We start from the raw sequence: 12060 nt of genomic DNA on the forward strand, positions 1-12060 counted from the left end.
GCAGGCTGGACATGGCTGTTCCATGGGACAGTGGATGAATATCCAGCTTAAATGTGGCCCCTGGCAATGTAAGAGGAAGGCTCTGTCCATGAAGACATTTTCAGGCCTGTATTCAGACCTCCTGTGGGGGAAGCCAGAAAGCTGCTAGTTAGGTTGACTGAGAAGACTGTATGGAAAAAAAGATAGTTGAATTTTTCTGGGCTTGAATTCCCCAGAAAATCAGAGACTGATGTCTCCCATTCTGGGTATCAGAGGTTTGCAGAGGAAAGGGATATGCCACTGAGGCCTCACAGCCAGGCTTAGAGGAGTGAGGGAGGAAGGCTGTGTGCAGTCAGTTTCAGGGAGTGAAAAACTCCTGGGCTCTGGCCGGCCTCTGGTTGAAGGGTAGGAGCGCGCTGATTCCGATGGCCTCCAGGGGGCGCTCAGGCCCAAGCAAGGACAAGCACTTTGAAAACAGCTCAGGCCAGAGAGCTAGGAAGGATTCAGAACAAGAAACGCCACCTCAAGAGAGAAGAGAAAGAAGCAAGTCCAGCTTGAATCCTCTGAGAAGAGCTGCTTTATGCCCTGTGACTAGCAGCAGAATGGACAATGTATCTACAGCCCAGGTTTCCAAATAGAAAGTCCTCTGCCTCTCAGCTCCTGCTCAGAACTTGAGCTTCAGCCCGAGCTGACTGCCATGCAGAAGAGTCTGCTGGCCTACTTCTGGGTCATGGAGGAAGGCTCCCATAATGCTGTCTGAGCCACGTTAGAGTAGATGATCAAATTAGAAAACGACAGTGAAAAGAGCCCGTAAATCTCTCTTCTGGGTGTATAATATAGGTATATTCAGGGGTACTGTGAGGGAAACAGAGCTGGGTGGGGAAAAAGACGCCAAGCTGAACAATCATCATCCAGTATGTGTGCTGCCTCCCCTCAGAGATCTGTACCAGGCCAGAGGGGAGGCTGTGCCCTTGGATCCGCAAGTCTGTACAGGGCCCTGATGAAATGACTACTGAAGACCCTCACTGTGGGTTTTCTGGGGGGTGTTTGTGACTCCATATGAAAGCTCCCATCTCCCCAGGCAGACTCAATGAAATCTGTAGGGTATGCAGGCATAGTTCTGGAGCTAGAAAGAGTTGTTGAGGGGCTAGCTGATGCAAGGTGCTCAGGGGGAGATTCCCAGGAAGGTCTCATTAGATTTTAGAGGCTGAGAGGGAAAGAAGAGGTGAGGGAGAGTCTGGAAGTAGTGGCTTCCAGAGCCCAGTGCCCTGCAGAGGGGAGAAGGTGGGTGTCAGGCATCTGCCATAGGACCTGTGGCATTGCCGGTGCTTCCAGGGCTTGTGGAATCCAGCTTTGCACACTAACCTATGGGGAGGAGTGATGCTAACAAGGCATATTTTCATTTGTACGTCAGGAGAAGGCATTGAGTCTAATGGCAGAGGCCCAGTGACATGTTGTTCCAGAGGTCCCGGCAAGCTTTGTTTTCCTGTTGGGAGGAGCTTTAGCAGAGTAGAAAAGGGATCAGAGTTTGGTAAGTTTGTATAGGGGGATGTCAAGGGCACAGAGCCATCCGAGAAGGATCAGGGCCCTTTCAGACGGGGCTAAGGAACAGGAGTCCTGGAACCTCAGCCTGGCCCATAGCTGACTTTCCTTATATTTGTCTTTGGACTCAGCAGGGAGTCTCAAAAATGGGGCAGTCTTTGGGAGAGGCCCCAGGAAGTACTGAAGATAGATATTAGAGTCACATGTGAGATCTCAGAGCTAGAGGAAAAGAGAGATGTGGAGCTGGGACACTGTGCCCTGAGGCCAGAACCGGAATGGCCAACATAACCACAGGAAAGAGAAACAAAACCATAAGGTGAAGTGCAGTGACAAGGGAATCTTTGACAGATCAATCACAACATGCCTCCCATCACAGCACACCCCAGTCCCTGATATTCTCCTTGCCCCAGGAGGGCAATTGTCAGAAATTTGGCTGCAATACTAATCAGTACTTTGAATTCATTTTTTCATTCAACAGATATTATTGAGCACCTATTATATGCCAGGTACTATATGTGGTGGAGAGAATATAAGAGTAAACAAAATAGGCAAAACAAGACAAAGAAAAAAGCAACAAATAGGTAGACAGATGAAACAATTTCAAGTTTTAATAAGTGACATAAAGGAAACAAGCACGGGTCTGAAATGGCTGGATAAAGTGGTCATGAAAGTCTTCACTGAGAAGATAGCATTTCAATAAGTATCAGCTGTAAATATTGTGAAACCCATTACAGTTCTATTGATTCTGTGATGGGTAAATAAAGCACTTTTCCCTTAATGTGGAAACTACCAAGAAAGACTAATTACTACTAGCAGGGCCCTTTAAAAGAGAGACACCTCTTCCTGTCCCATTACTGTCAGCCCTTCTCTTCCAGGTGATTTTTGCTAAGCTCTTTGCCAGTGGGAGTGGGGCACGGGGTGGGACTTGGACATTTGACAAAAGTGAAATCTTATTGACCCATCAAGGGCAAAGTAGAAGAGGCTTGGGAATGCCCCCAAAAGGCCCTTAGTGGAACTTGGATATAGCTGTTCTCTGAGTGTTTCTAAATATGTTTGTATGTATGTGTGGTTACAAAGGATATAGAAGTATCAGTGTCTTTAGCTGTCTTAGAGCAGGGCTTGACACTTAGTACACAAAAATGTTAGTTTCCTCCTCTCCTCCCCCATTGTTGAGGTAAATCCAATCACAGAAAGTGATCCTCAATCAATTTACTCCATTCCCTGATCTTAAGGGTACCCAGACCCGTTACCAAGATGATGAGCGTCACAGCTGGACATGAGGGCATGGGCTAGTTACTGCTTGAAAGTCAATGAAGGGGGATGGGGCCTCCTGCCGGGAAGAGTTAGTCTTGGCCTCAGATTTCTGTCCAGACCCTGACCTTATTTACACTGATGTAATCAGCCAATATTGGCCTAATCCTGAGAGACTGCTCATTCCCAACAGGTTTGGAGGTGGGGGTGGTGCTGCTGCCATCTCTATATAGGGAGGTCAGCTAGGTGCTGAGAGCTGTCCTGTGGCCTCTCCAGCTCAGCATGGCTCGAGCACTGGGAGCACTAGTTGTGCTGGGGTTGTTGGGCCTGTGCTGGTCTCTGGCCCTTGCCAACCCTGTTCATCCGTGAGTAAAACTGCACTCGGGAAGAAGGACTGGGGTCTGGGCTAGAATGCGATAGGGCTAGTTTTTAGACCTGGGGTCAGGAGCTAAGGAAGAGGGATTGGGCCCAGTGGACCCAGACATCTCTGTCTTCTCTCTAGGGCTAGTGCCTCTGGGAATGGAGCTGAAGATGGGACTAGGATCAAGCTGGACCCAGATATGCTCCGTGAGTCCCTGACTCCCTGAGTGTGTTTATCTCTCTGGCTGTGTCTTGCATTTTAGCATATGACTGTTCTTTTACTTTGCCACTTCAGAATTCTGCTCAGATGGCTTGAACTTTGATGCTACCACTTTGGATGAAAATGGGACCATGCTGTTTTTTAAAGGTAGGAGGTGGCTGAGGTTAGGGCATTTGGGACCTCAGACCTGGTCCCCTTTACCAAGGGTGTATCCATCTGTGGGAAATCTTAGGAATTTTCTGAAGGTATCACCTACAGCTTTTTTGTGACTATCATAGTAGGCCAAAAATTTGTTCTGGGTCTCTCAGTGAGTGTGTGTTTTCCAGGGGAGTTCGTGTGGAAGATTCACCATTGGGCCCGGAAGTCGATCTCAGAGAGGTGGAAGAATTTTACTGGCTCAGTGGATGCTGCATTCCGCCTTGGTCATGACGGTGTCTTCCTAATTAAGGTACTGTTGGGTCAAGATCAGGGCCGAGCCAGGAAGTACTGGAATCCACAGAAGAGACTCTCCCCAAACTAGCCCTGGTGTGGAGCCCTTAGCGACTGGTTCCGGGTTTTCTCTCCCTGTGTCTTCTTTTCTGGAAAAAGCTTAGGCTAAGGGATCATGTTAATTGGGCCTGTCAGGCATAGCATCCAATGGCTATTCTTCAGCCCTAATCTTTGTCCAGACCTCTTTGCTATTCCTCGTGCTATTGGACATTCTTTCCTTCATGGCAATCTCTTCCCTTGGATTCCACGACCCAGCATTAGGTCCTCTTCACATGGTGGCCGGATTGTTCACAACGCAATGGCACCTGGCCGATGGGGTGAGTGGAGGGTCAAATCCGGCCTACTGTGTTCACCAGGTTGTATTCCCTGGCCCAGGCTGTGTCTACTCAGAGGAAGGGGCGCCTTCTCCTACCTTGGACAAAGGCGCTGTCAGGTTGGGGTGATCCTCACCGCCAGCTTTATTTTCCCTCCTACCCCTTTTCTTGCTCTTTCTCAGGCTTCTCACCCTCAGCCGGTCCTTGAATGTCCCTTGGGGACCCATCCCAGCCCTTCCATATACCCTCCCTGGGTGATCTTCACCATTGCCCTGGCTCTGAGGACTCTCTGTGTTGTGGATAGCAGATCTGGATTACTCCCTGGAGCTTCAGACATCTCTTTCCAATTTCCTGGCAGATATCTTCAACTTAGATGTTCCATAAGCACCTCAAATTTAGCATCGCACAAACTGAACTTAGTATCCTTCTCACAAATCAACCCTCATCTTCTGTTTCCTATTTCAGTAAATGGCACCACCACGTACTGGTTCCTGCAAGCCAGGTGCACATGGGTCTGAGCTCTGGCTCTTGGTTATCTTTTTAGGTTTATTGCCCACCCTTGCCACGTTCACTGTGCCAGCTACACGAGGCCACATGTCGTTCTCTGAGCATGCTCTGTACATACTGCTCCCTCTGCTGGAGACGCTCTTTCCACACTTGACAACCTAGAAAATTTCTACTCATCTTTCAATTCTTGGCCCAAATACTTCCCTGTAAAGCTTTCCAGGAATCCAGGAAGACGTAGGCATTCCTCTCATATTTCCAATGCACTTCACATGCTTCTACCTTGGTGTTTGTGTGGCTAAGATGGTAGCATCCTTTCTGTATTTGTACAGCGAAATCCTTGAAGGCAGAGACAGTCTTGTCATCCCTTTGTCCCTAGTACTCTATCTGGTATATATAGCTATTTTTGAATGAATGAATGAGTGAATGAACAAATGAATGTATAAATGAATGGATGACTGCATGATATATAAATGGATGACTATTTATAGATGTGTTGCAGATAAGTGTGCCATGGGAGTGTCCTGTTGTACATAGCTGGATGTGTGTGTTATAGTAATATTACAGGATTTTCATAAACCAGGAATATGTATTTGTGCAAGGGGACAGTGCATTGTTGTCCACAGAAGGACTGAGAATGTGTGAAGCTGCAGGAGGATATTGTGTAAGTGCAATATATCAAAGATATGTGTAAATGTAGAATGGCAGTATGCAGAGGTGCATAGGTAAATATAGAGTGCTTTTTATGCAGGGGGACAAAGTCTGGGTGTACCCTCACGAGAAGAAAGAGAAAGGATATCCGAAGTTGCTCCAAGATGAGTTTCCTGGAATCCCATCCCCATTGGATGCTGCTGTGGAATGTCACCGTGGAGAATGCCAAGAGGAGGGCATTCTCTTCTTCCAAGGTCAGTCCAGGATAGAATGAGAGAGGCTGGAGTAATGGAGGGTTGGTGGTGATACAGGTAGCGGTAGGCATGGTGGTGGTGGTGGAGCCACTATATGGTTCCCTGAGGAAGGAATGAAATAAGCCAGTTAGGGTCTAAAGGGTCAACTAGGGGAAGGAGAAGAAGTCACCCTAGAGAAGATAACTGGACGTCATTCTGCTAAGTTCCTCATTGTTCCCCATGACCTTTAGGACAAATCAATGTTCCTTAGTCTTATATACAAGGTTCCCCATGACCAAGTCCCTACTGACCTCCAGCTTCAACTCTCATACCCTTACCTTGGATATGAAGCTCTAGAAACTCTATGCTATTCCCTGTACATCCAATTTGCTTTATGCCTCAGACTTTCCTCTATCTGAAGTGCCTACCTTCAGATAGGTGCTTCCTAGGTACCCTCTGGACATTCGAGACTACTTCCTGAATCTTCCCTTCTTGCCTACCTTGTAACTCCTGCTTCAGATTTTAGTTTAAATATCACTTTCTCTGGGAAGTTTTCCCTGACTCTCCCCACTGCCCTTGCTGAGCTAATCATGTGTACTTTGCTGCTGAATTTTATTGTATGATTACTCTCTTCAACTATTTCCCTGCTGGGCTGTGAGCTCCTTGTGGACCATTATTTGGCCCAACTTGGGGCCCAGTGCAAGCAGAAGGGAGGGGACATGCTGGCCTCACCAAATGCTTGTTGATTGACTGAACGAAGGTAACCGCACGTGGTTCTGGGACTTGGCTACAAGAACCAAAAAGGAGCGCTTCTGGCCGGCTGTTAGGAACTGCTCCTCTGCCATCCAATGGCTCAGCCGCTACTACTGCTTCCGTGGTAACCAGTTCCTGCGCTTCAACCCAGTCACGGGAGAGGTGCTTCCTAGGTACCCTCTGGACATTCGAGACTACTTCCTACCCTGCCCTGGCAGAGGTGAGAAAGCCCCAGCCCCTGGGACTCACTGGAATCCATCTCCCTTCCCTGAGTTTGCAGACCCCAGCTCCCACCTTAACTCTGTGGTATAACCCTTGGCCCTTGCCTTAACCCCATTTCCATTTCGACTCTTCCCAGTTGTCCTCATATGGGAGAAGCCTACACCCCACTAACTCCAGCCATCTCTCCCACCTCAGACTTCATTCTGACCGCCGGCCTCCGTCTGTGTTCCCCCTTGCCTATTTTTCCCCGTAGGCCATGGACACAGGAATAGGACTGGCCATGGGAATGGTACCCAGCACGTTCCTGGATATGGGCGCTGTAGCCCAGATCTAGTCTTGTCTGCACTGCTGTCTGACAACCATGGTGCTACCTATGCCTTCAGTGGTAAGAGATACCCCCAAATACCCTGTCTCTGCTCCCCATACTTCTCATCTCTTTCACATGTCTCCCATCTCTGATGCATTTTCTTCGTTTTCATCACTGTGTCCCTTATTTTGTCCCTCAGCTCCCATGCCATTTTTTTACCCCTCATCTCCTCTGATGCGTATTGTACAACCTTGTCTCTTATTTTCCAGGCCTCTAACTTCTGCCTCCCAGTACCATCAACTCCCAGATTTGTGCCCTTTCTAGACCTCTCTGGGTCCCTATGACTCCTCATATTACCTTTGCTCTTGCCTGTCTTGCTTGGTCCTCTGCAACCTGCCCCCCGCACCCCACCCCTCCGAGCTTATCCTCAGGAGCTCCATCTTTTTCTAAGTGCCTGGTTCCTATGTCCAGGCCTCTTGGAATAGCATTACCTCGGTATGAGGTGTTCCCAGTGCTGAGAATCGGTCAAGAAGTGTTGAGTGTCTTAGACCTTTAGGAGATAGCTTCACTAGCCTGAGGAGGTTTCTTCTCTCAGTGACCAGTGGAGACACCTCTCTCAAGACTTGTGGCATTAATTAGTAAAAGCCATCTAATGATACCTCAAGATGCTCGGGTTAGTCAGGCAAGTAGTGATAAGTGTCGATCACATTGGAGAACAGCTTCAAAAGAAAGAGAGGGCAACCACATTACACTCAGCCTAAGACATATGTATGACCAGATACAAATGTAAAACAGAGGTGACCCCTGGACAAATCTGATCAGATATGACTACCAAGCTATAATGAAAAAATACACAGTCACAAGGAGAGCCTATCCCCACAACAGTAATGCATGCTGTAATAAGAACATATAAATGTGATGAAACACATACCTGCAGTGAAAATACAGGTCTATACTGAGAATGTATGTCATAGTAAGAACCATTAAGTATCAAGAGAACATGGGACCATTGGGACACACAGACAAAGAGATAGAGATAGAAGAGAGAGAGAGAGAGAGAGCGCGAGCGAGCGAGCGAGAGAGACAACAGGGTCATGGGGGACCACACAGAGACACAGAGAGAACACACAGCAATGGAAAGATCATAACACCTCAAGGCCAAGTAGCTATGAATAGAATGCAGCTGAACTTCTGACTCAAAAGTATTAGGTATGTTCCATAGTCGTCAAGAGAGCACCTAGACATGGCGAGAACACCATCATGTTAAAAATACGCAGCTGAAGTAAGAACTCACTATCTTGGTGAAAACACCAGTGCGACCCAGACACTCAGCATAGCTCTGGTTCCCTCCTCTCTCTGATAAATCTTTCTCTTTTCTCTACTTCACAGCTTCCTATCCATTCTTTCTTCTTTCCCACAACTTTGGCTTGCACAGGGACCACTATGTTCTCTCCACCTTTCTCTATTCATGATCTTTCAGCCTCAGATCCAAATGAAAACTGCCTCGGCTGCTCTCTTTTTCCTAGTTAGATTTCCAGAGAGGGAATCTGACTGGCCCAGCCCATATTTTTATTCCACCACATTAAAGTGGTTGCTGGTCAGCCTACGCACTGGCTATTGATGGATCAGGAGCTCATCACTTATTTCCTTTGCACAAAGAGCAGTATAGCTCTGGTTCTCAAAATAAGAGCAAAAAAAGGAGAGGAAGGTGGATATATAGGTACCACGATATGCCCAGTAAACAGCTATAAAGATAACTTGTGGCTGCTGCAGGAATATCAGCTATTTATTCAACAAACATTTACCCAGTGCTTGATAGGTACTAGGCATTGTTCTAGGCACTGAGATACAGTAGTCAATATGGCAGTCAAGACACCTGCCCTCAGAGAGCTTGCTAGAGGAGGACAGGACAATAATAAAGAAAAACATGGAAAGAGAATACTTTCAGGTAGAATTAATAGCTATGAAGTATTCTGGGAACATCAGAATATTTCTTATTCTCAAGTACCATTTGGAGCTAGTATAAATGAATTTAAAAGTCATTGATGTTTTAAAATATAAAATTAAAAATGTTGTGTCAAAAAAAGCTGTGAAAACATAAGACAGGATAAAGCAATAGAGGTGAGAAGGTGCCTCTTCTTTGACGAGATGAATTTTGAGCTGAGATTTCAGTAATGAAAAGGAGTTAGCCACATAAAGCGCTGGATGAAAAACATTTTTGGGAAGGTGGACAGCAAATACTCTGAAGAATCAGGAAAGGAGGCCATTGTGACTGGGCTGGAGCATAGTGAAGGAGCTGGTGAGTGGCTTGAGAAGAGATAGTTTATGTAGGCCTGGTAAGGATTTTTCAACCATAAAAGGAAGCCAGAAGGGTTCTTGAGTAGAGCTGTGATATGTTCTGACTTATTTTTTTTTAAAGATCATCCTGGCTTCTTGTGGAACAATTGTGTAAGCAACGAATCCAGCTAGTTGTTTATACATCGGAGGTACTGACAGCTTGGACTATGATAATAGTAGCAGAGGTGATGAGGAGTCATCATGACATATTTAGGAGGTTGAGCTGGCAGCATTATCCAACGGAGGATTGGATACTGGTGGGAGTAGGGAAGGGAAAAGAGAGATCTCAAGAATGACTTGGTTTTATGGGACTAGGCAACTAGGTGACTGGTAGCTCCTTTTTCCAGAATTGGGAAAGACTAAGAAAAGAGTAAATGTGTGTGTGTGTGTGTGTGTGTGCGTGCGTGCGTGCGTGTGTGTGTGTTTGGTGGGGGCAGCAATCAGTTCAGACATGTTAAGTTTTTGGTGCTTAGTGGCCTCAAATGGACATGTCAGATAGGCAGTTGACTTTGAGCCTGACACTCAAAGGAGAGGGCCATCAGCTGAAGAGAACGGATTGAAAGTCATCAGCATATAGATGGTATTTAAAGCCCTGGATTGTGTGAAATCACCAAGAGAGTGAGTGTAAATAGAGAAAAGGTTCAAACTAGTAGATTCAATATTAGACATCAGGCTGAAGAGACAAATAGTCAAAAAGATAAGAAGAGTCTTTTATCACAGGAGCCAAGATGTGAAAAAAATGTTAAAGAAGGGAGTTGTGAGTAGTCAAGTGCTGCTGAGAGGTAGACTAAGGAAGGCAAAGAATGGACCATTATATTTGGCAAGTTGGAGGATACTGGTGACCTTGAAAAGCACAGTTTCAATGGAGGAGGGAAACAGAAGTGTAAGTACAGTGGGTTGAAGAAGAAAAGGTAAGTGGGAGCTTAGGACAGTTCCTTTAGTAAGTTATTATGAAAAGGAGAGAAGAAAATTAGTGTACTGGTCTGGCTACTCCCTCACTTTCCTATCCATTTTAGGGGTGAGAGAACACAGCCAGAGTGAGAACACCAGTGGAATCTTGCTGCAGTGCTGCCCTTTTAAATTCTGGTCACAATCTCTCATTTTCTATAGCATCTCTGTTCATGGACATCTGAGATGTGTAGAGAGACCCCACCAAACCCCATGACATTGGCCTTACCAGGCATCTTGGCCACTGTTCTCCATTATTGCCCTTCTGTCAGGCCCCTTCTGACTTCAGTTCCAATCAGGTCAAAATGCCCAACTTTGCTGATCAAGTTCTTCTCTACTCCCTCTCATGTGGCCTCTTCTCTCTTGGCCTCTGGATGCATTCTCTCCTTCTCAGGACTCAGTGTCTCTGGTATCCCACAGGGTCCTACTACTGGCGTCTGGACACCAGCCGGGATGGGTGGCATAGCTGGTCCATTGTCCAGCAGTGGCCCAAGGGTCCTACAACAGTGGATGCTGCCTTTTCTTGGGATGATAAACTCTATTTGGTCCAGGTATGTGTTGGGAGTGAGGTTTGAGGTGGAGACTGGGAGAATATCCAACTCTATGCTGATTAACATCTTTTGTCCTCTAGGGCACCCAGGTATACATCTTCCTAACAAAGGGAGGCTACACCCTAGTGAATGGGTATCCAAAGCAGCTAGAGAAAGAATTTGGGAGCCCTCAGGGGATAAGCCTTGAGGCTGTGGATGCAGCCTTTATCTGTCCCGGGTCTTCTCGACTCCACATCATGGCAGGTGAGGGGCAACTGGGCGGCTAAGGGGCGGCTTGTTCTGCTGCTTCTCCATAGCATAGATCCCCATCAGAGCATGAGAAGAGCTAGGTCAGGATCCCATGATGTGGAAGCCATGTTAAGTCTGGTGTCTTTTTCCTAGGACGGCGGCTGTGGTGGCTGGACCTGAAATTAGGAGCTCAAGCCATATGGACAGAGCTTCCTTGGCCCCATGAGAAGGTTGATGGGGCCCTGTGCACGGAGAAGTCCCTCGGCCCCAACTCATGTTCAGCCAATGGTCTTGGCTTGTATCTCGTCAGTGGCCCCAATTTGTACTGCTACAGTGATGTAGAGAAACTAAGTGCAGCCAAGGCTCTTCCACAAGCCCAGAGGATGAACAGCCTCCTTGGCTGCAGTCACTGACAGGGCTCCTGATGTGAGTCTGGCCCAGCTCCTTCTCCTCATTTTCCTTACAATAAAGCCAGAGGGCTTCATAACTTGAACCAAGGGGCCCTGATTGTGGATCAATCTCACTTCTTTCTTTGAATTGAGAAGCTAGTAACATTTCTTTTGAGGCTCTCTAGGTTAAATGAGGTTGCAACCTCTTCTCAAGCCACTCACCATCTCCTTCACTATGCTCCAGCCCAGTCACAATGGCCTCCTTTCCTGATTCCTCAGAGTATTTGCTGTCCACTCTCCTTAAAATGTTTTTCAGCCAGTGCTTTATGTGGCTAACTCCTTTTTATTACTGCCCAGTTGATTCTCAATCTAGATCCTAAATTGGCTTCTTCTAGACTATCTATACACAGAAGAAAATGGAAGACCAAAAAGGAAGAGGAACTGCTGTGTTTATATAGCAAGGAAGAGGCAGAGAGGGACTCTGACCCAGCATGCTAATAATTGACCACAGCTTGGCTCCAAGGCATCAAGAAAATAGGGCCAGGGTCAGCATATGCCAAGTAGATTGGCTCAGAGCTACTATTTGAGGATCACAGGAGCCTTCACAATGTGATTCCAGGTAGTTCAGGCAGCACCACACTAGAAGACAAGGCTTTGGTTACCATGAGTTAGGCATAACAAGTGTAATGAAGTTAAGGTGAGGAAACAGATATCACTTGCGTGTCGAAGGCAAGCTGAGGAGAGGGAGAAGGAATGATTCAGAGACTTGGCACCATGAAACA

The 12060-nt window shown here is 46.8% G+C and overlaps 1 protein-coding gene across 1 annotated transcript; it reads left to right on the top strand.

The window, feature by feature from the left end:
- The first annotated feature begins 3054 nt into the window (after window positions 1-3054).
- On the top strand, window positions 3055-11302 carry HPX (hemopexin). Its single transcript, XM_006915661.1, has 10 exons — window positions 3055-3137; window positions 3275-3339; window positions 3428-3499; window positions 3679-3800; window positions 5411-5564; window positions 6304-6516; window positions 6772-6903; window positions 10531-10661; window positions 10742-10904; window positions 11043-11302. Exons 1-10 carry the CDS (start codon window positions 3055-3057, stop codon window positions 11300-11302), a joined length of 1395 nt encoding a protein of 464 aa, XP_006915723.1.
- The last annotated feature ends 758 nt before the right edge of the window (window positions 11303-12060 follow it).

This window comes from Pteropus alecto, unplaced genomic scaffold (genome assembly GCF_000325575.1).
Source record: "Pteropus alecto unplaced genomic scaffold, ASM32557v1 scaffold395, whole genome shotgun sequence".
NCBI classification, from domain to species: domain Eukaryota; kingdom Metazoa; phylum Chordata; class Mammalia; order Chiroptera; family Pteropodidae; genus Pteropus; species Pteropus alecto.

Excerpts from the sequence above, each read along its gene's own strand:
- HPX (XM_006915661.1), top strand. The coding sequence starts at position 3,055 with ATGGCTCGAGCACTGGGAGCACTAGTTGTGCTGGGGTTGTTGGGCCTG. Across the intron at positions 3,340-3,427 it reads GCTGGACCCAGATATGCTCC|AATTCTGCTCAGATGGCTTG; the intron begins GTGAGTCCCTGA and ends TTGCCACTTCAG. Across the intron at positions 6,517-6,771 it reads CCTACCCTGCCCTGGCAGAG|GCCATGGACACAGGAATAGG; the intron begins GTGAGAAAGCCC and ends TTTTCCCCGTAG.